General features: G+C 40.8%; 1 protein-coding gene across 1 annotated transcript in view; it reads left to right on the plus strand.

The window, feature by feature from the left end:
• The window catches only part of LOC120999200 (coiled-coil domain-containing protein 162-like), a 71292-nt gene that overhangs the window by 23460 nt on the left and 25923 nt on the right, over positions 1–21909 (plus strand). Inside the window, exons 8-16 of the mRNA XM_040430074.1 lie at positions 537–680; positions 9503–9726; positions 11734–11872; positions 11956–12076; positions 13204–13313; positions 13715–13864; positions 14490–14543; positions 17070–17237; positions 18327–18479. Coding sequence (XP_040286008.1) covers positions 537–680; positions 9503–9726; positions 11734–11872; positions 11956–12076; positions 13204–13313; positions 13715–13864; positions 14490–14543; positions 17070–17237; positions 18327–18479 — 1263 coding nt within the window. The remainder of the gene's footprint in view (positions 1–536; positions 681–9502; positions 9727–11733; positions 11873–11955; positions 12077–13203; positions 13314–13714; positions 13865–14489; positions 14544–17069; positions 17238–18326; positions 18480–21909) is intronic.

Below are 21909 nucleotides of genomic sequence, written 5' to 3' on the forward strand. Positions count from 1 at the left end.
GCTGTGCTTGCACACTATAGGAAAAAGTGCCGGCCTCTCTGGTGGCCACCTCGTATGTGTGCTGCGGCAGTGCTCATAACCCCTGGAAACGAGCAGTGTATAATGTGATGGAAAAATGAATCCAGCCAGCAAAGGAGGCAATATGGACAATCACAGTACATTAGTAAGTGCCTTTTGTTGAAGTGAGACAACCCCTTTAACATTTGTGTATTTTTACTGGGCTTCATGGGGTAGAATAGTGTAGTCTACTATGCTAGTCCATACTTGACGCATACTGGCAAGATGGAGGACAAAAGAAAAGTCCTTTGGTCTTTGTCTGGCAATCGAAGCCTATGGATATGTTGAAGGTGTACGCCAGGGGCTTTTGTGGCGTACACACTAAACATGAACGAAAAAAACATGGTGCGAAATCTCACTTACTTGAATGCATCTAGTGACCGGCAGGTGATAATTACTCTTTAAATGCATGTATTTCAGTCTGATATTACAAAGCAGAATATTATGTTAATAAATATATATCCTTTTAATTGACGCAGCTCTGCCTCTGTGACATGACTGATCAAGAACGCAGTGTAGCTCATGGGGAGCTTGTTGGAGTTCACCTTTTAATGGAGGACATTCTTCAAGGCAAATATAACTTTAGTTCATTTACTGTAGAGGGGAACCTAGAAACAAAACAGGTAAGACAGAACAACTGTATGATGTATTACTAGTATTAATGTCATTAACACTACTTTATATGTGCAGATAAATGTAGGGCGATGTTCTCATCTGAGTCATATGCTCGAACCTCAATAGATGATGTATTATAGTATTGTGATGTTCTCCAACTTACATAAAACACTGCATATAAAAGTTTATCATTCAGATTTCTTCATTGCTTAATAAAAAGGCACAAATGTGGGAGTTAGAGACAACAACCAGACCCCGCTCAATTCTAAAGAAAGAAACTTAGATCATCATGGAGTCGTCATGTTGCAGTTGTAATAGACACTAAAATGTTACTAGAATATGGCCGGATAGGTCACGAATATCTGATTGGCGGAGGTCTGATGCCTGGCACCAGGGGCGGACTGGGAACTTAAAGTGACCCTGGAAAAAATACTAAAAGTGGCCCTGTTTTGTAGTTGGGTCCAAATTGATGGAAGGCAGGGCCAGCAATACCATATTGTGGCACATTATACCACCCCAACAGAGCCAAATACCAGAGTACATCACAAAATACTGCCAGCAGCACAAAATAAAGAACAGAATCTATTGCTATCTGCACTCACCTATCCTCTTCCAGGGCACATCTTCTCATTCCGACCCTCTCCAGCCCGAGTCGGAGCTTCGGGGCCCTTTTTAGGGCTGTGAGCTGCCTCAGCGAGGTTGTGGCCTGTGCTGCGCGAGAACCCTGTGGTCTTGAGTTCTGGGCGGCGAGTGAACCAAGGCGGCCATTGAAATCCTCTTACCACCTTGGAACCAATCGGGTCTCTGTGGACCAACTATCAGACGGAGATACAATCCCCTGGGCCAAGTGCTGGAGTCTGAACGTGCCGCTGACCGGAGCCGCACAGAACATTTCATTTCATCGCGGCCTATCTGAGGATCTCTGGGGCCTCACTGACGGACCTCTCTGCCTGCCCTTGATATACATTAGGGAAAATATAAGGTGAGGGGAGATACTCACTCCATTCCAGAGCCCCCTACAGCGCCAATAACTACCTGAGTCTCTAATTAAGAAGGGACAGACTATATCCCCCTTCACACTGCTTTGCAGTATTATAGGCCAAAGACTTGGCTAGTCACAATATAATTAATGTGAACCCAGAGGCATTATATTTTTCTCAGGAGGCTTATTATCCTCACTACCTCTAGTTTATAGGCCAAGCCTACATTTTTATTGCTGGACCCCCTCTTATGTGTTAGGGGAGGTCCGAAGATCTCAGCAGCTATTTCATTATAAACTGCTTAAAGAGTCTCCGGCACAATGTTTGCGGATCCCTAACCCAGATCTTCTGGATATGGGTTCTTCTCCATGTAATACTGCTGCTATCTAATACATATATATGACACAGCAACCTGCTATAATCATTCTTCACTCAGTGTATGCACATCACCTCCCGCAATGTTGAAATATGGGCAACCTACAGCTAAGGACTCTGTCTCGACTTCTAAAATCTCTCAAACCAAGGGAAATATGGAAAAGTTTATCAGTAAATCACCTGGGGGTTTTGAAACCCCTTCCTCAGGGACTTCACAAGCAGACAACGATACAATACTTCCTGTAGAAGATCATATATCCTTCCAATCTGATCAACCTCTATCCAGGACTTACTTTCAACAAACTCTCACTAAAGCATTATCTCCTTTGGTGCAAGACCTCCAGGAGATCAAACAAGACCTCAGACAAATAGGCCATCGGGTAGACACCCTAGAAGATACGGTGGCTGATCTCTGTTACCATACTAAAGAAATGGCTACTCATTTCAATTCTTGCCAAGACCAACTAAATCTGCTCTACACTCATGTGGAAGATCAGGATAATCATAACCGTCGTAATAATCTAAGAATCTGAGGTCTTCCGGAAACTTATGCCTCAGAGTCATTGCTGAGCACCGTTAAACAACTAGCTATTAATCTACTAGCTCCAAGAGACATAATTTGCAGATTCCTTGATTTCATAGTCAAAGAAGACATTTTGAAGAAGGCCAGGGATACACCACAATGGGACTTTGAAGGTCACCAACTAACTCTCTTCCAGGATTTAGTAATATACCAAATAGTTGTGGAGCCCCAGTTATGGGTCTTCAACACAGTGATAGCCAGATATCCCTCAAAGGAAGGAAAACCGAGCAAAGGGGTGTCCCCATTACAGAGATCACCAAATCCACCATATTAAGTGGCCCCTATGTCAAGATCCCGCTCTTTGGGGAAGACCTAAGCCAGTTATCCATCCACAGACAGCTGTTTCGGGCTGTTGCCCCTTCATCAGTGTGGAGTAGGATTCTGGCTAACCGGGAGCAATGACTTGGAGACTACTCAAACAAAACAATGGCTGATGTTAGGGAGACCAACTACAGAAAACACTGTGGAGCCTCATTTAAGAGTCTCGATACAGCAATCCAAAGTGCAAAGCTCCCTGGGAAACAGTAATATACAAAATAGTTGTGGAGCCCCAGTTATGGGTCTTCAACACAGTGATAGCCAGATATCCCTCAAAGGAAGGAAAACTGAGCAAAGGTTCCAGGATTTAGCTCCCATTAGCCTTTATAAAAGAAGATAACTAAAACCTCTGACGGATCTTCTACGCTCGAAGAAAATCCTTTATCGTTGGCTATTTTCTTTTGGACTTGCTACTACAATAGACAGAAAAAGGTTCCTAATACGCCGACACGAAGATCTAAAGGAGCTCCTGACGGCACTTGGGGACCCTATGATTTCAATTGAGGACTGGGCGACTGTTCAGGATCTAGCTGCCTTACCAGTATTACCACCCCTGTCCCCTTGGTACCTAGTGCAAATGGGTAGAAACAGGAGAACCAAGAGAATAGTTGGACAGAGCTCTTCCAAGAATCTAAATGCTTACTGTTCCTGAATAAGTATCCTTACTAATACACTGTCCGATCTGTCTCTCTCTACGGTTCTCTTTAGAGAGTTATAACTACAATGTGTATTTTTGGGCTTTTCTTTTATTGTTACATGCCTGTCGTTTCATATTTTATGAAAACTGTGAAGGTAGGGCCGTGACCCTATATATACCTGTGTATACTTGATACACTAGTGTCTTACACTATAATTATTTTGATTTTCAACTAATTTCACATTTGCTGGAGATGACCCATATTGTATATCCTTCCCTCCTATGATATTATTAGCGTCCTAAAAGTTCGGACTCATGTCGATCCTGTTGGATCATATGGTCCTTATGGCCGTCTAGTTCTTTCATGTTTCCTTTATTTTGGTAACAGTTTGTTCTCTCAAAAGGATCGTGATTTCAATGCCAGTCTGTCTAGTGCCACCCATCTCTCTCCTCCTCTATGTTTCATACATTTCAGACACTCTTATAATCCACTATGGTTTTGAAGTTGATGACTCTAAATGTGAAAGGAGTTAATTCCCCATACAAGTGCTTAGCAATGTGGTCAGACGCCAACAAAATGAGGTGTGATATATTGTTAGCTTAGGAGACGCATTTGTTGGCCTCTGATACACATAGATGCTCAAATAGGCTCTTTCCACACCTTTTCTTGCCTCTGCACCGGTCAAGAGAGTGGGGGTCCTCATAGGGATCAGACGCTCAATTTAAATTGTACCAATTAACCATTAATGACCCGGCAGGACGTTTCATTATCCTTTTATGCTCTATTAACCATATCGATTATACCATAGCCAATGTCTATGTTCCTAACTCTCAGCTCTCTTTTATTAACCATTTCTTTAAGAAGCTAATGAAGGTAACAAAGGGACCCATTGTTCTGGGTGGAGATTTCAACGTCCCTTTTAATGCATCAATCGACTGCTCCCGAGTAGCGGTGGGATATGGTCCGGAGTTGGGTAAGCTCCTTAAAACCACACCCCTACATGATATTTGGAGGTACCAACATGCGATGGAAAGGGATTTCACCTTCTCGTCTCAGGTTCATATCTCGCAATCTCGGATTGGCATCACACTCTGCAATTGGTAATATCACATGGTCCAACCATGCCCCCATTTTCCTTCATATTCATGACACATACCTTAACCCCTATCCACCACTTTGGCTTCTCAATTCCTATTTACTGAGGCATGACGACCGCTTTTGGTCCTTCTCAACTTCATTTAAGGAGTTTTTCTCGTTTAATGATACCCCTGACAATATCTCCACTTTATGGTGTTCCCATAAAAGCTACATGAGAGGTTTATTTATGCAGTCTGCTTCCAGATTTAAAAAACAAAGAGAAAAACATTTACAGGACCTACTCTCTCGTTTGGCCCTCATGGAAACACAATATAACCCCCCCCCCCCTTTAAATTCTCTTATGAAATAACTCACTGAACTGCGATTCCAACTACGTTCTTTCCTCTTACAAAAGTATGAACAAACTATATACCGCTCCAAGATTAAGCAATACCACCTGGGCGATAGTGCAGGAGCTATACTGGCCCGCAGACTCAAGAAGCGTGCTATTGCGTCTCAAATTGAATCTATGAGACAAAGAGATGGTACGACTACTACACATCCACTGGCTATTGCAGACGCGTTTGCTGATTATTATAGCTCCTAAAAGAAGACGCGACTACACCACAACTAATTTCCGCCTTCTTAGACTCTGTCTCACTACCGACACTATCTCCTCAAATACTCTCTTCTATTAACACCCTTTCACAGGACGAGAGATAGAGGCAGCGTTCAAAACCCTTAAAGCACACAAAGCTCTAGGTCCTGATGGTTTTTCTGGGGATTATTATAAAACCTTTAGTGCAGAGCTAACACCTATAATTGTCCGTCTCTTTTACTCTTTTTTTCTCCCCAATACCATCCCAAAAAAAGAAATGTTAAGCGCCCTTATTACTACTATCCCTAAACTGGGAAAAACCCAAGATGTTCCCTCTAAACTTCTGCCCTATCTCATTGTTAAACAATGATATTCAATTATTTTCTAAACTATTAGCTTTGAGGATCCAGCCCTTACTCCCACAGTTGATATCCCTAGATCAGGTAGGTTTTATTCCGGGATGTCAGTGCAGAGATGGGACCAGGAGGATGATAGACCTAATTCAGATATCAGAGTTCGCAGGTGCAGCAATGATATTTGTTTCACTTCATGCTGAAAAGCATTTGATAGAGTGCACTGCGGATTCCAAGCAGCGGTACTGGACCAGTTTGGGTTCTCTGGTTCTATACTAACAGCCATAATGAACCTCTACTCTAACCCGTCTGCGAGGGTCCTGGCGTCTGGGTTTTATTCCAAATGTTTTACTATATCCAATGGTATTCGTCAAGGTTGCCCACTCTCACCACTAGTGTTTGCACTAGTGATGGAACCTCTTTCAGCAAAAATAAGTACAGACCCAGCAGTAGTGGGCATTCCAGTTGGAAAGTTAACTCATAAGTTGGGGCTTAATGCTGATGATGTTATATTATCCCTCACAAAACCAGAAATGTCCCTCCCAGATGTTACTAGGATATTGGATGAATATGCTAAAACCTCAATGTATAAATTAAACATTGCTAAGTCACATATACTTCCCCTCTCGATTCCTGAACCCCATAAAAATCAATTGTTAGATAAATTCCCGTTTCAGTGGGCACCGGAACACATAACTTATTTAGGTATACAGTTAACATCCCACCTTAAAGATTTAGTATGTTTCAACTTTACCTCTTTGCGAGAGGAACTTATAAAGGACTATGCTAAATATTCCCAGAATTTTATGTCTTGGATAGCGAGAATTAATGCTGTCAAAATACTGATACAGTCCTGATCAAAAGTTTAAGACCACTTGAAAAATGGCAAAAAATCATATTTTACATTGTTGGATCTTAACAAGGTTCCAAGTAGAGCTTCAACATGCAACAAGAAGAAATGAGAGTGAGACAAATTTTTTTTTGAGCATTCAATTAATTGAAAATTACAATTAAACTGAAACAGGCTGTTTTTCAGCTGATCCAAATTTTAGGACCACATGCCTTTAAAAGGCCAAATCTGTGCAAAGATGTGGCTTCATTGTCATTTTCTGTCAGGTAGTCACACGTTGTGATGGCAAAGGCAAAAAAGCTCTCCCTTTTTGAACGTGGTCGGGTTGTTGAACTGCATAAGCAGGGTCTCTCACAGCGCGCCATCGCTGCTGAAGTGGGACGCAGTAAGACAGTCATATGGAATTTCCTAAATGACCCTGAGGGTTATGGAACAAAAAAGTCAAGTGGAAGACCCCAAAAAATTTCATCAGCACTGAGCCGGAGGATCCAATTGACTGTACGTCAAGACACTGGACGATCCTTGACCCAAATTAAGGCCCTTACTGGTGCTGACTTCAAAAACGAAAATCTTCTTCAAAGACCTTGTCTCCTTGAACGCCACAGAACTGCTCGTTTGGACTTTGCAAGAGAGCACCAAACATGGAACATTCAAAGGTGGAAGAAAGTTTTATTCTCTGATGAGAATTTTTTTTACCTTGATGGTCCTGATGGTTTCCAATGTTACTGGCATGACAAGCAGATCCCACCTGAGATGTTTTCTACGCGCCACAGTGGAGGGGGCGCCATAATGGTCTGGGGTGCTTTTTCCTTCAGTGGAACAATGAAGCTTCAGGAAATGCAGTGGCGTCAAACGGCCGTTGGCTATGTCCAGATGTTGCAGAGAGCATTCCTCATGACTGAGGGCCCTCGTCTGTGTGGTAACGACTGTGTTTTTCAACAGGACAATGCTACAGTACACAATGCCCGCAGAACAAGGGGCTTCTTCCAGGAGAATAACATCACTCTTTTGGCCCATCCTGCGTGTTCCCCTGATCTAAATCCAATTGAGAACCTTTGGGGATGGATGGCAAGGAAAGTTTACAAAAATGGACAACAGTTCCAGACAGTAGATGGCCTTCGTACGGCCGTCTTCACCACTTGGAGAAATGTTCCCACTCACCTCATGGAATTGCTTGCATCAAGCATGCCGAAACAAATTTTTGAAGTGATAAACAATAACGGCGGAGCTACTCATTACTGAGTTCATGTTTGGAAGTTGGATTTCTGTTTTGGGGGAAGTTTAGTTTTTTTTTGGAGGTGTGGTCCTAAACTTTTGATCAGCTGAAAAACAGCCTGTTTCAGTTTATTCGTTTTGAAAGAGAATTGGTAGGGTGGCTCACCCCCCTATAACTATGAATAGGTGCTTGAACCTGAGATTGAATCACCCTATTCAATACATATACACTGGACAAATTAATCTTATTAGGTAAGCACTCAAACCACCATGGAGCAGGCACAATATTTAATATAGGGTAGGATGCAATATAATAATAATAATAAAATGCGACACTAAAATATATAAAACACTAAAACACAATATAAAACTTGCTGGGAATAAGGTGCAAAAAAAGGGATTCCCGTCGCAACAAATGAACCAGTTAATGTCCTTATTAATACATCTGAATGTCGATGCGATATTGCTGGCAACCTGTACACTTTGGTGTAGCGTTATATCCGAAAAGTCACAAATGGCGATAATATTGCGCAAATAAATGGTTGCTTCCTGAGAACCTACCTCACCTGTTGGTAAGGGATCTTCACACTGGCTTGTGTGCGCTCAGGTGGATTGTTACCTATGTTGCTGGCAACCTTTACGTTTTGATATAACGTTGCAAGAAGTCACAAGTGATTTTCTTACCGCACTATATTAGTGTTATGCGGATAAACGGTTGCTCACTGAGCACTCACCCCACCTGATGATATGTGGTCTTCACACTGGCTGGTGTGCGCTCAGGTGTATGTTCTCGGGGCGAATTAGTACAGGTGTTCCGGTAAAGCTTTCTTGCAATTACCTTCACTGCCTCTCTGTCCCGCTCTGTACACGGTTCTTGCGAGAGTTGGAGTACAGGTTCACCGATTCAGGTCACTCCTTGCCTTTGCTTTTTCAAATTGCTGAAAGATCGTCTCCTTAGATAATCGTAGAGTTAAAATCGCATGGCCATGCTTCAGTTATTTATGGAATCATTCAGAGCATCGGTATCCAACACCAGACGCGTTTCGAGGTCTTGACCTCTTCCTCAGTGGTTATACTCTATATGCGCAGATCCCACTATTTATACTCTACTAAGTGGTCAGTAAGTTCTGGAAAACAGACCCCGAGGAGAACCAATCGGTCATAAGTAAATCCTGGAGTGATGGATTTCAAAAAAGGCAAATTTGGTTTTAATGCGTTTTTTTTTAAAGACATGCGATTTTTTCAACGGATGCGTTATTATCGCCAAAGCTGCTGAATCAAAATAATGATTAATTCTCATGTATCAGATGTTCAATTTTGGATGCGTTTTTTCAATGCGTTTTTTTCGGCAGGTGCGTTTTTGTCACCTAGGCTGCTAAATTGGACATATAATTCGTTCTGATGCACCAAAAAAGTTAAAAATGATTTCATTCTTACAATATCCATAATATACAATTTCAAATAAAAAAGTTTAAAATGCATAAAAAGACATACATTTGGGATATAGACTTGTACTTCATTTAATAAACATTTGGTGAACAGTCGATACCCGGGATCCTGCACATGTCTGTGTCCCGGGTGTATCATACGCTTATATTACTCGAATGTGTCATGGCCCAACCGCAGGTTTAACTGACCTGAACTCACATGTATCAGTATAAGGTGTAAGGATTATATGGGCCTAATTTGACCCAAGAAGTCAATAAAAATGGTTATTTTTCCTTTTACTCTTCTCCTGGGATGATTTTGCTGATTTGTCATTGATTTAATGCTGAAGTTGGATGTTGAAGCCCCATGTACATAATTTGAGCAATGTATTAAGTAGATTTTTTTTTATCTCTAGCTACAAGTCGAGTTATTTCCTATAGGAGAAAAACAGTCACTGAAAACTGAATCAAAATTGGAATCCACATCTCAGGATCCAATATCAGAATCTACATTGCTGAAAGCCTTTTTAATTTTATGGAAACAGCTGGAATTTTTTAAAGAGCAATGGGGAAAACACAAACTTGAAGTGGAAGAAATTAACACTGTGTGCCTATATAGACAGTTTTGTGAACTCTACAGGTGAGTAGACATAAATGAAGTATACAATTATGTCATTTAATTGAAATGTGTCGCACTTTTTTAAAAAAAAACAGTTAAAACCACATAGTAATACATCAAATTTTTTTCTCATCGTTTTTATTTTCTGATTACAGATTTCTTTATTCTATTTCCTAAACATGATTATGGGGGTGGCCATTTTGCCTGAGCTGTTCTTAACAGCATTTAGAAAGTATTAAGAAAATTGCTTTATTGCAGCCACATGGTCCATAGACACAATAGACAAAACGTGACATCAGTGACTTCTATGGGAGAGTTTTCTAGGCATGCTCTGTGCTCAGTGCAGAGGTCATTGTACAAGCAAAGAATAGATAAGAATTGACAATCACCTATTGTGAATGGTGGATCTTGTTTTATCTGTCATTGTAATCCTGCCTGTAATGATATCACTTCTGTGTATAGATAAGCAGATAACTGCAGTAAAGTGATCTGTATAAACCAAAAAGTGGCGCCTATTATTAGGCTTAGTGGCCAATGCGAAAACTGCAGGATTTTGTTTAAATATGTCGACATGGAAAATTACAAATAACATCATAAAAAATTATTTTAAAAATATGTTAAACATAAAAATGTGATTTAAACAATAAGTCATTTTCTGATGACACATTTCCTTTAAGTACTGAAAGCAATATCTAGAGGTTAGTGGACACCTATTTAAAATGGTTTCTGTATACCAGATTAACAATGCAAATCACATACACTGAAGGTATGGATTGATAGTTAAGGCCACTGACATGACAGGGACTTAAAGGGGTTATCCAAGAATATTAACTGCCCCTCGTATGCCTGGGCCCCTCACAATGAATATACTTACCTGGCTCCCTGCGCCGCTCCAGGTCCCCGCACCGCCGCTTTTCCTCATACGAGGATGAAGAAAACATCCGATGTTGGGAAGGGGGGAGCAGCCAATGGCAGGCAGACAAGGGGACGAGCCTCCCTAGCATCGAGGGTGACTTTAGAGAAGCTTGCCCCCGTCCCTGCCTGCCATTGGCTGCTCCCCCTACCCCGGCACCAGATGTTTTTATCCGCGCATGGGGAGGAGCAGCAGCGGAGCCGAGGGGGCACCAGGAGTGGCGGAGGGAGTGGGGGGCCAGGTAAGTATATTCATTGTGAGGGGCCCAGGCATATGGGGGGCATTTAATAGTCTTGGATAACCCATTGCTACTCACAACATGATTGTGGGTGGACCGCCCACTTCATCAGGTGAATTATTCTCCTCATGTAGTGGGCAGCTTAGTCATGATTTCCATTGGCTGGAACCAATCATTTTAGTTTCAGTTATATCATTACATGTATGAATATCATAGATAGGAGATTGGAGCCTTTTCCTCATGCGAGGATGATGAAAACATCCGATGTTGGGAAGGGGGGAGCAGCCAATGGCAGGCAGACAAGGGGATGAGCCTCCCTAGCATCGAGGGTGACTTTAGAGAAGCTTGCCCCCGTCCCTGCCTGCCATTGGCTGCTCCCCCTACCCCGGCACCAGATGTTTTCATCCGCGCATGGGGAGGAGCAGCAGCGGAGCCGAGGGGGCACCAGGAGTGGCGGAGGGAGTGGGGGGCCAGGTAAGTATATTCATTGTGAGGGGCCCAGGCATATGGGGGGCATTTAATAGTCTTGGATAACCCATTGCTACTCACAACATGATTGTGGGTGGACCGCCCACTTCATCAGGTGAATCATTCTCCTCATGTAGTGGGCAGCTTAGTCATGATTTCCATTGGCTGGAACCAATCATTTTAGTTTCAGTTATATCATTACATGTATGAATATCATAGATAGGAGATTGGAGCCTTCAAAGACCATGTGAATGGGTGTTGTGTGATACTACATTTCTAAAGCAGCTTCAAGGTCTCAGATGAACTATAGCTCTCTAGCTATAATATGCATGTTCCTTAGATTCTGCTTGGCACAAGAAAGAGATAAAACTCTGCATAATGTTTTGTACTTATGGGCTGTTTATTGTAGAGATGAAATATTTTATCCCACCATGAAAGCCATTGCTTGGCAAATGGGGAAAGAAGAGGAGTTTGAAGGGCTCACACTGAGATCTCAGGTTGTGCTTCCTCCTAAAGGAGCTTCTGAGATAGAAGTTAGAGTTCGTCAGGTAAGAATATTGCAAATCTGATTACAGGTTCTCATTAGTAAAATATCAATCCCATAATATTCATACTTCATTCTTCTGAACAGCTTCAGAAAATAATGGAAAGCTTTGAAAGTGACATGATACATGATATGCAAAGGAAAATTGCCAAGGAGATGACACTGTTGATATCTGAAAGAGCAAGAGAAGGAAGAGGAGTTCCAACAGGTACATCTATGAAGTATTTCCTAAATCCTCAAGTCCTAGCCTCCATGCATAATGATTATATTAATCTGTTTTTATTTATAAAATAACATTTAGATGAAAATAAATATGTATAATTTTTTCCGAAATGGATCAAATCTTGTATGTAGAACCATAGTCTGTGTTTAGGTTATAACCCTACAAGATGAGCTCATTAGACTATATGTGCTGGTATTTTAAAATCTAAAATAATATAATATTCATGGCTGTATTTTATGCAGCATCAACATATTCCACAGCACATGATGAAAATTCACACATTTACAGTCTAATTTTCCTATTGACTAAGGCCTTTACTAATAGGAAGACAATCTGAAATGTGGGAAGAACCTAGAGGACCCCAGCGAAACATAATGTAACATAATGAAATGCACCTTCTTCAAGATACAATCAGTCCTTAATTCGGGTACAATTTCTAAACATCATATCCTAATAAATGGCAGATTTTATGTTGAAGAAGATACAGGACTTTTGTTAAATTTATACTATTTTTGGAGCCATCAGGGCGTTCTTTGCATTTTCTTTAAGGTTATGGGATTGTGGATCACTACTTTGGAGGTGGGCACTGATCTGCATTATCTGGACCCAAGAAAGCCCATGCAAACTCAGGAAGAATACATGGAATAATATAGATACAGGCAGCAATCCAGTCTTAGGCTAGTTTCACACTAGCATTGTGAGATCCAGCAGGCTGTTCCAGCCAATTCTTGGCATATTGTCCAGGCTGGATGGGAATGCATTGGATTCTGGCAATGCCAGATCCAGAAAGACCATGTGAAACTACCCTTAGTGAGACATGCACCATGCTGTATCCCAAACTACATAAAGATGTTACCTCAGAATGAAATCCAGGAACCTAGTGCTGCAAAGCAGCGGTGCCAACCACAATGACAATGCCAACCTACATATTTACTCACTTTTGTGACTGCTATTGTTTTCGTCTGAAGTTGATTGCGAAGGAATTTATTCACAAATGCAAACACCATATCTGTGTTAATTACTCAAGAAATATCACAGCAGATAGTAGAATAAAATCCTACTATCTATTCAGTTAACATTTCAGTTTGCTTTATACATTTATTTGTATGTAGAGCTTTGGAAGAAGCCAGTTATGAAGGAGAACTTTTCACCTGGTAGGCCACAAATTATTGAAAAATTTGTGGAGCTGCTAATGAGTGAACATCGGGGCAACTCTGCTGAGGTAAGATTTATGAAGGCTATAGACTTCCGGCTGAATACTTAGGCTGACAGTAGTAGCTCCCTCATCCCCCACTACCCATCCACATGCTGCCTTCAGAGGACAGTAGGGAACACCACCATAACCGACATTCATAGCCACCTAAAGATCGGGGCTTTACAACCCACAAGCAGTCATTAGTGTTTTACCAGATGCAGCAGTCCTATATTGCATAAATCCACAGGACTGGTTATTTACGTGTCATCTTAGGCAAATATGACTTTGGGTCTTTATTTTCCTATTATTTTTTTTTTCACATTTATGGATATTTTTGATGTATAATTGGACATGAATATTATTTGTGTGCTCTAGACTAGTACAACTCTCACTTTTCCTTTGCTAAATGTTTGCTACTGTAATTATAGGTTACATTCAGCCAGGAACATTTAGAACGCTGCCTCACATCATTGGCTTGTGACGTAATGGCAAGAGAGCAGAGTAACTTTGAATCGTACTCCATGTTTTATGAAAATCTACTACAACAAGAGCACCAGTTGCTGTATCAGAAAGAGCAGGTGTGTACATTACATTACACTGCAAGCAAACATTGGACTTATCAGATTAGAAATAATGTGAGATATGGACAGGCAGGAGTATTTCACATCAGAAACCTGATCATTTATATATTTATCTTTCTCTCTATCAGCTCATTCCTGTCTTTCTTTTTCTACTTCTATATCTCTTTTATACCTGACATTTGTATGCACTTGTATGCACTCTCCTGGAAATGTAGCTTAAAGGCGTATTTCAGTCCTTTTATTTTTATCATCAGGATAGGTCATCTATATCTGTTGGGCGTGGTCCAACACTCTGCACCTCTACTGTTCTGCACTGGCTCCAGAAATCACTGGAGTGGGAGCAGAACTGCAGTAACCAGCTCTGTCCACTACACAATGGCTGGCGCTGTGTAGTTCCAGTATAGACTTCCACCAGTGAATCGGCTGATCGGTAGAGGTGCCGGGTGTCCTGAAGAGAGGTCATCAATATGAAAGGACAGGAAACCCCTTTTTTACTTGAGTAATGTGTTAAATTACATTTTTAGTAGTAACATACTGATTCTAGACTTGACCTTCTCATATGTAAACCATTGTATGAAGAATGCCTTTTGCATTTTGTATATTATCATGGTTCATCTTATAGGAGTTGCTTGGAAATAAAAGAGAACGGAAGAAAGCTGAAGCAGGCTTCGATGAGGTGGGTGAGATAAGTGAATGGGGCTGTATATCTGTACCCTAAATTCTTCACTGCCAGTCTTTTAGAGAATAATGGTGCGTCTTGCATTCTGAATGTACAAAGGTCTGTCTAGGATCCCCATCTATATAACAGGCTGTTATAGTTAATGATTTCTCACTTTAGTACACCATATTGCTTGTCTTTAAATAACATGAACTGATACTGTATATGCATGCTCCAGAGGTATGAGGTATTGCTTCACTGCTGTGTTAACATCACCTGACACTATCTTAAACTGGCTTTTCATGTATTCAGAGTTCACATTCTTTCTCTAGCAAATCCTGACCTACATCGCAGCTAATGTGGCCAGTTTTCTGGTTTGTAGCCAGCACCGTAATGTATGATTCAGCTTGTTCTAGAACTCTGACCTTTAATATTACACATAGCACACATACAAAGGGTATACATGAAAGACAGCCCTGGGATCTTTACTATGCGGTAACACATCTTAAAGGGGTTGTCCCATGTTTCATGTAAAAAATGAAAATCATACCTAATCTCGTACATGACAACCTTTTTCTAACAAAGCTAGAATCAGTTCCGTGCCTCACATGGATCCCGAGATCCCCCATTCAGTACTCCAATTGTTCTTCTAGAATATTTCAAGCTGGCAGCTTAGGGGGTGTGTCCTTTATCAGAGGGCGTGTCCTGTCTGCTGCAGCTAGTGGCAGTTGAAGGATGGAACTGAGCATGTGCTTCCATCTCAGTGAGCAGGACAGAGAAATTAGAAAAAGAGCAAACAGCAGGTGGTGCCCAGTAGCTGTATTAAATTTTTACTTACATGAAAATATAAAAATATTCATATCTAGGTGCTGGTTTGAAAACTGTAGAATATTATTCATGGGACAATCTATTTAAAGAAGAATAAGGTTGCAAGCACCAATAACTGCACTATATCCGACCATGGGTTTGGCAAACATTCATATTACATTCAGATTATTGGTTGGATTAAGGACCATTAGAAAGCACATTATTAATTTTATCATTTATATAAGTTTGCAGCACGTTTCCACTTGTGCATATGTCCTTCCAAACATTTAAATTTTAACCAAATATATACATTTATAATGTGAAGGGCCCTCATAGGTCCCTATTTAACATAGCAATTAATAAACATACTGTAGATAATTTAATTATATAAAACGCAAACCATATACAAAGTTTTAATCTGCTTAATAATATATAAAATAACAAAATAAGCTTATTACATATATTCAATGTATTTTATACAATATATGTTATTTATCCAATAAACATAGGTAACTACCGTAAGTGAATGTGGTAATACGGCAAGTATTGTCCTTGAATCTGTTGTTTATAGCCCTATAAAACAATTTCTGCTCATTAATCATTGTGCTGAAAATGAAGCCAGGCAGCAGGGTGTAATAAGTACACAAACAGGTCAAAGTCCACCAGGAGAAGGGAAGCTGTAATCAAGCAGAAGCTGGTCTAACTCCCTCAAGAAACACCCAGTCAACTAAATATATATAAAAAAAAATGCATAATTGCATAGAGTTCTCTACATTATTGACTGAAACCATACAGTTTCTTCATAGTAGAAGATCGAGGTACATTTATAAGAACTGTCATAGAAGATATGAAGCTAAAAATGGCAGATGCATGTGTACCTCAGTTATAAAACAGCATCCTGGCATTTTTTGTGCATGCTATTCTCATATACAACACTTTTTTGGGCAGTGTGATCTGATGTGCCAAATGTATATTTATCTCACTTAATGCAGACCCCACATGAGACCCCAGACCAGACCCCAGAATTAATAATGACCTCTAGACAGACTCCAAAATCAATACAGACCTCCATACCAAACCCCAAAATTAATGTAGACTACAGATCAGCCACCAAATTCATACAGACCCCAAATCAACTTAAGGGAACGCTAGCAGGCCGCAGATAACTTCCTCAGTGGCTACATACACCCCAATGGGCACGTGTTTGGGACCTTTGTTCTAGAAGAAGGCAAACAAAACCCCTATGAAGTAGTGATAAAACTGGCCAAATGAAGGGGAGATTGGGTATGTCCACAAAGAGGGATGGGTCACTATTAGTATGTAGGGGCAATGAGAGGGGCATTTAGGTTAACAGCAGGATCGGAAAACAGATGACTACAATCAAAGAAGATGTCACATGTAAGTCATTGGATGTAGCTGTATTGTATTAACTTTTTACTGTGCAGAACTGGTATCTGAACATTATTTGATGGCCGCAATATAGAGCTATACTACCATAGCTAACACAGAGTTACTGTATCTAAGCCTGCTTTGGGAGGTAGGGAGCAAACATGGGTCTTGCTCCTTGGGCTAGTGTTGCATCAATGGGTCACTTAAGAGGCCTAGCAATATAGGGCAGCAGCTGTGATGGGGAGGCCAAGTGAAATTTGTGCAGCCGGGCCCATGAGCCTTTAGTTATGCTCTTAACCCTGGTCCTATGCTTTCACATCTTTTTTTCTGAAACATTTTGTTCTCCAGAATCCAGACATGTGCCATGAACTCATCATTGAAATCACTGCACTTAGAACCAAGCTCCAAGATGCTGAAGAAGAAATGATGAATTCCAAGGAAACCATAAAAAAACAAGTGCAAGATGAATATGAGGCCTTAGTCAGGTCTCTGTTTGCGGCATGTGTATCCCTGAAGGTGAGGACAGCATTGTCTATGTCTTTGTTATGCAGTGGGTAGTTAGCTCGGAAGATGTCATTGTGGATAATGGGATGACTTTGTGTCTTTTTAGAACTTACTGAACATACTGTAGAACATACCATAGGTTAGACCCAACTCAGGTTAGAACAGTTCCAACTAAACAGCTACATCTGCTATAAAGCTAGTTCTAGATGGCAGATATCCATGGTTCAACTTAGCCAGAAAGAACAGCTCCTTTTTTGGCTACCTCAATGTGATCTTGAATTATTACATGGTCACCAATTCACACCGAGTGGTCCCAAACTACCCCCTATGGCAATCTCAACAGAGAGTCTACAAAGTCTGCTGAAAACTTAGGTATCTACATTCTGAAAAGAGCTTGCTGGAAGTGTTCATCTGTTAAAACCAAGAATATTTAACTGGAGCAAACATCCTATTGACTAATAAAGAGCTAGCAGTAAAAAGTTTTGTGATATACACCCTGCTTCTTCACTTGTTTTATCACAGTGTTCTTTCTGCATACTGTATTTTGACTCATGGAACATAGTATGGAAAGGGACAGAATCTGTGACTTATGGGAGCTCTATGCATATGATATATTGTGATGTAAAATAAGACTTGTTTCTCATTTGTGTTCGTATTTGTTTTCTGTTATATATTATATCAACTGATAAATGAATGGCATCTGGAGGACTATAAATGTATAATAGATGCAGGTCACATGTCCAGAAACCACACCTGCCTCTAGAATGGGGGTTCTGCTGACTGCCACATTCAGCCTAAGAGTTAAACAGGTTCACAGAAACAGCCAAGCTCACTATGCCACGCTGTTTCCGTAACTCCCATAGAAGTGCTACTGTTTCTGCATCTTACATGTCCTTTTGATGACTTCTTATACAACAATAATCCTAAAGTCTATCTTATCTACAATATCACATAGTTTAGTGTTCCTTGTAAGGCTGTGGAGAAGTTGGTGTTTTTTTTTATCGTATCGGTAATATCTCCAGTTCTGATTTACCCATTTTACTGCTTTTGGCATTTCATCTCCTCACATATTTCAGACAACATACTTCCTTGTTGTTTCAGTCTAGAATAGATGGATATCACATCAACATGAACAAACAAGTGACTGAAATCATCAGTGACGTTCGTAAAGAAGGTGTGGACGACATGATTCTTCTGAAGAAAAAATATTTTCCTGGACAAAATGGCAGTACTCTGGAAAAAACATTGTCTATGGTGAGTTACAGGCAATACAAGACCCAAATATGATGTCTCATACTTTATGTTATCCCGGCAGCCTGTGTCCATCCCTACTCCACTACTTCTATTAGAAATATTATTCACTGACTTACTACTACTCCCATTTTTGCCATTGTCACTTTACCCCTCCTCTCCATACTCTGTGTAGTTGCACTACTGCTTCTAATTGTTAATCAGCTTCTTTAATAAATGCTGCACTGCCCTCTCACTCCTTGCCTGAGCTTAGGTTTTCTAGTTTACCAGTGAATGTGTGCTATTCTAATTGTCTGCCCGTGTACCGAACTTCTGCCGCTAACCAATCATAGCCTTTCTACTGTTTGTTTCCTGTCCTGACCTCGGATTAGTTTCACAGAATTGCTTTAACTCTGCCTGCCCAAATCTTTGCCCGTTTACCGACTGCGAGTATAACCTGACCCTTTGATGCTTCACACTGGTGTCTCTGACCCCCTTGGGTCAGCTGCCATCTACACCGGGACTATTCCAAGAGGTAGCGGCCTGGTGGGTCCCCTGCAGCAATGACCAGATTCCTGTAAAGGGGTTAAAGGGTGAAAACCATGGGATCCCCAGGATAACACCCTTAGGACTAGACCATAGTCAAACTGGTTAGTTGGTACAGAGGGTCCACACCCACTGCCCGTTACATTTTATATGAGATTACTTACATTGATTCATTCTGAACTACAGATTTCATAACAGTTAAAGCAATAGCCATCACTATTTTTTTGGGGGGTAATTATGTTTTAGTTTTGCCTACATTCGTCTTTTAAATTATAATGGCCATTTTTATAACTTCTCATCAAATGATGTTGATAGAATAATAGTTTATTGTCAGTTTCTGTAAAGCTTACAAACGAGACAACCAATATGGCTGCTCCACCTGTTATCGATTTTGGAAAAAGAAAAAAAATGGCCACCACAAATCAGCAGAAAATTGTATTATGTCTGTAAGGGCAGATGACATAATGAACAAATGTTGGCTGCTGCTGTCATTTCTGATTCTCTGTTTTACAAGCTATACATATAGAAATGCATGCAAGAATGAAGATAAATTTGGCTTGCTATCAACTTTCATTTACATGAACTAGAACACTGTATTTTATACAAAAATATTAAATATAATAGTATTCTATCAATGTTGGAAATCCTCAATCTCAACCCTTTAGAACCTTAAAGGGATTCTGTCACCTGGATTTTAGCTATAGAGATTTTCACACCATCACATCAGTAGTTTATAATCTATTAGTCTTACTCCCATCAGTCCTGTCATTTAGGGTAAAAATCACTTTTATTAATATGAAAATTACCTCTATAAGGAGCCCAAGGGGCTGTCCCTCTGTCCGTTGGAGCCCGGCCGCGCCCATGATCTTGGAGCCTAGCACCGCCCCTCTGTTAATTATTCACTCCTCTCCTCGCTTATTTTTTCCCCCAGAGTGCTGTAATCTTGCGCAAGCGCCATGGTTACACTGGTCCGGGCCCGCGCGGTGTCCTGGCAGCAGCCTCACGTAAGCAGGTGCGCATGCTTTCCGGGTCGAACAAAGTGCGCAGACAGCTGGTGCATGCGTGCTTGCTTCCGTGAGGCTGCTGCCAGAACACCGCACGGGCCCGGACCAGTGTAACCATGGCGCATGTGAGAGATTACAGCGCTCTGGAAAAAAAAAATAAGCGAGGACAGGAGTGAATAATTAACAGAGTAGCGGTGCTGGTCTCCAAGATCATGGGCGGGGCTGGGCTCCAACGAACAGAGGGACAGCCCCTTGGGCTCCTTATAGAGGTAATTTTCATATTAATAAAAGCGATTTTTACCCTAAATGACAGGACAGATGGGAGTAAGACTAGTAGATTTTAAACTAAATCGTGGAAACTGATGTGATGGTGTGAAAATCTCTATCGCTAAAATCCAGGTGACAGAATCCTTTTAGAGGCTTTCTCAGGACAGGCCATAAGTATCTGATTGTAGAGTTCTAACAACCAGGACTGCAGCCTCTTCAAACAGCTGATCGTCAGGAGTACCAGGAGTTGGACCCCAATGTTCAGATAATGATGACCTATCCTGAGGGTAGGTCATCCATATTCTACTCCCAGAAAACCTCTAGTCTTTAATAAAAAGGAACCATATTTTTAGATACAACATAAACTATGAGTCTTATCTCTACACATGACATCCTCCACAGATAAGTATGCTGCAAGTATCATTTAAATGATCTTGAAGAGCTGTCACAAGCAACGACTACTGAGCGATCTTTCTCTCTACTTTTGTGTGCACTGGTTAAAATGGTCAGGTTTCAGTGATGTTAACTGTTTGCAATAGAACAATGAAAAGTAACATCTCACCATCTAAGTAACACCCTGTAGATGTTGGATCTTGTATTAGGTGTTTTGCTGTTCTGAAAGTAGTTTATATAAAACGTATAAACAGCAATTGTGGATTTACCAGCAGCTACAACAATAAAGAATGTCTTTTGTTTTCTTAAAAGTCTAAAAATCACTAATAATTGTTGCGCTCAACCAGTACCAAAGAGCACTTGTCAGAAGTGAAGTTCACTTCTCCTCCAAATCGAAGAAACTCTGCAGTTCTTGTTGTTCATTCATATCAGTACTTTGTCCTGCTGTTGTTGGTGTAACACACCCATCATCAAAAGCCCTATTGTTGGTGAAACTCAAGTTGGGTGACTGCCGGTTGCCATGGGTATTTTAATATGAACTACATTTGATTAAAGAACACTTGCACATGGCATTCTGCAGTCACCCAACCTGAGTTTCATCAACATTGGGTCATTCAATGCCAACAACAGTGGGACAAAGTGCTGGTGTAAATGAAAATCTAGCGGTAAGATTTGCAAACAGTTTCTGGCAAATGGAGGGAAACTGAACATCGCTGCTGTCACCTGGTCTTTTATACTGATTGAGCACAAGTATTACAGTTTTTTCCGTTCTGAATAGTGGGACATCCCAGTCTGTCCATGCTGAGCAATGTGTAGAACTCAGCACTTTATAAAAATAAAAAAAAAACACTAATCTGTGAGAACCTGGCTTTACTTAAAGTTTTTTTTGCAGATAATAAAGAGGTTTACTAGGACTTTATATTGATGGCCAATCCTGTATAGCTATATACATAATGGACATAAACTTCTGGGGTCACAGCCAGACAACAACGCATAATTCTTCTGCTTAGAACAGGGTTTCTCAACTCCGGTCCTCGGGACCCACCTACTGGTCAGGATTTGAGAATATCCCACAGAATGAATACCTGTGGAAAGTCCTGATGCATTGACACGAATTATATCATCTGCTCAATACTAAGGAAATCCTGAAAACATGACTGGTAGGTGGCTCCCGAGGATCGGCGTTGAGAAAATCTGGCTTAGAACCTTCACATTCTGAACTGTTTCTAACTAAAGTTAACTTA

The sequence above is a fragment of the Bufo bufo genome, chromosome 4 (genome assembly GCF_905171765.1).
Source record: "Bufo bufo chromosome 4, aBufBuf1.1, whole genome shotgun sequence".
NCBI lineage: Eukaryota > Metazoa > Chordata > Amphibia > Anura > Bufonidae > Bufo > Bufo bufo.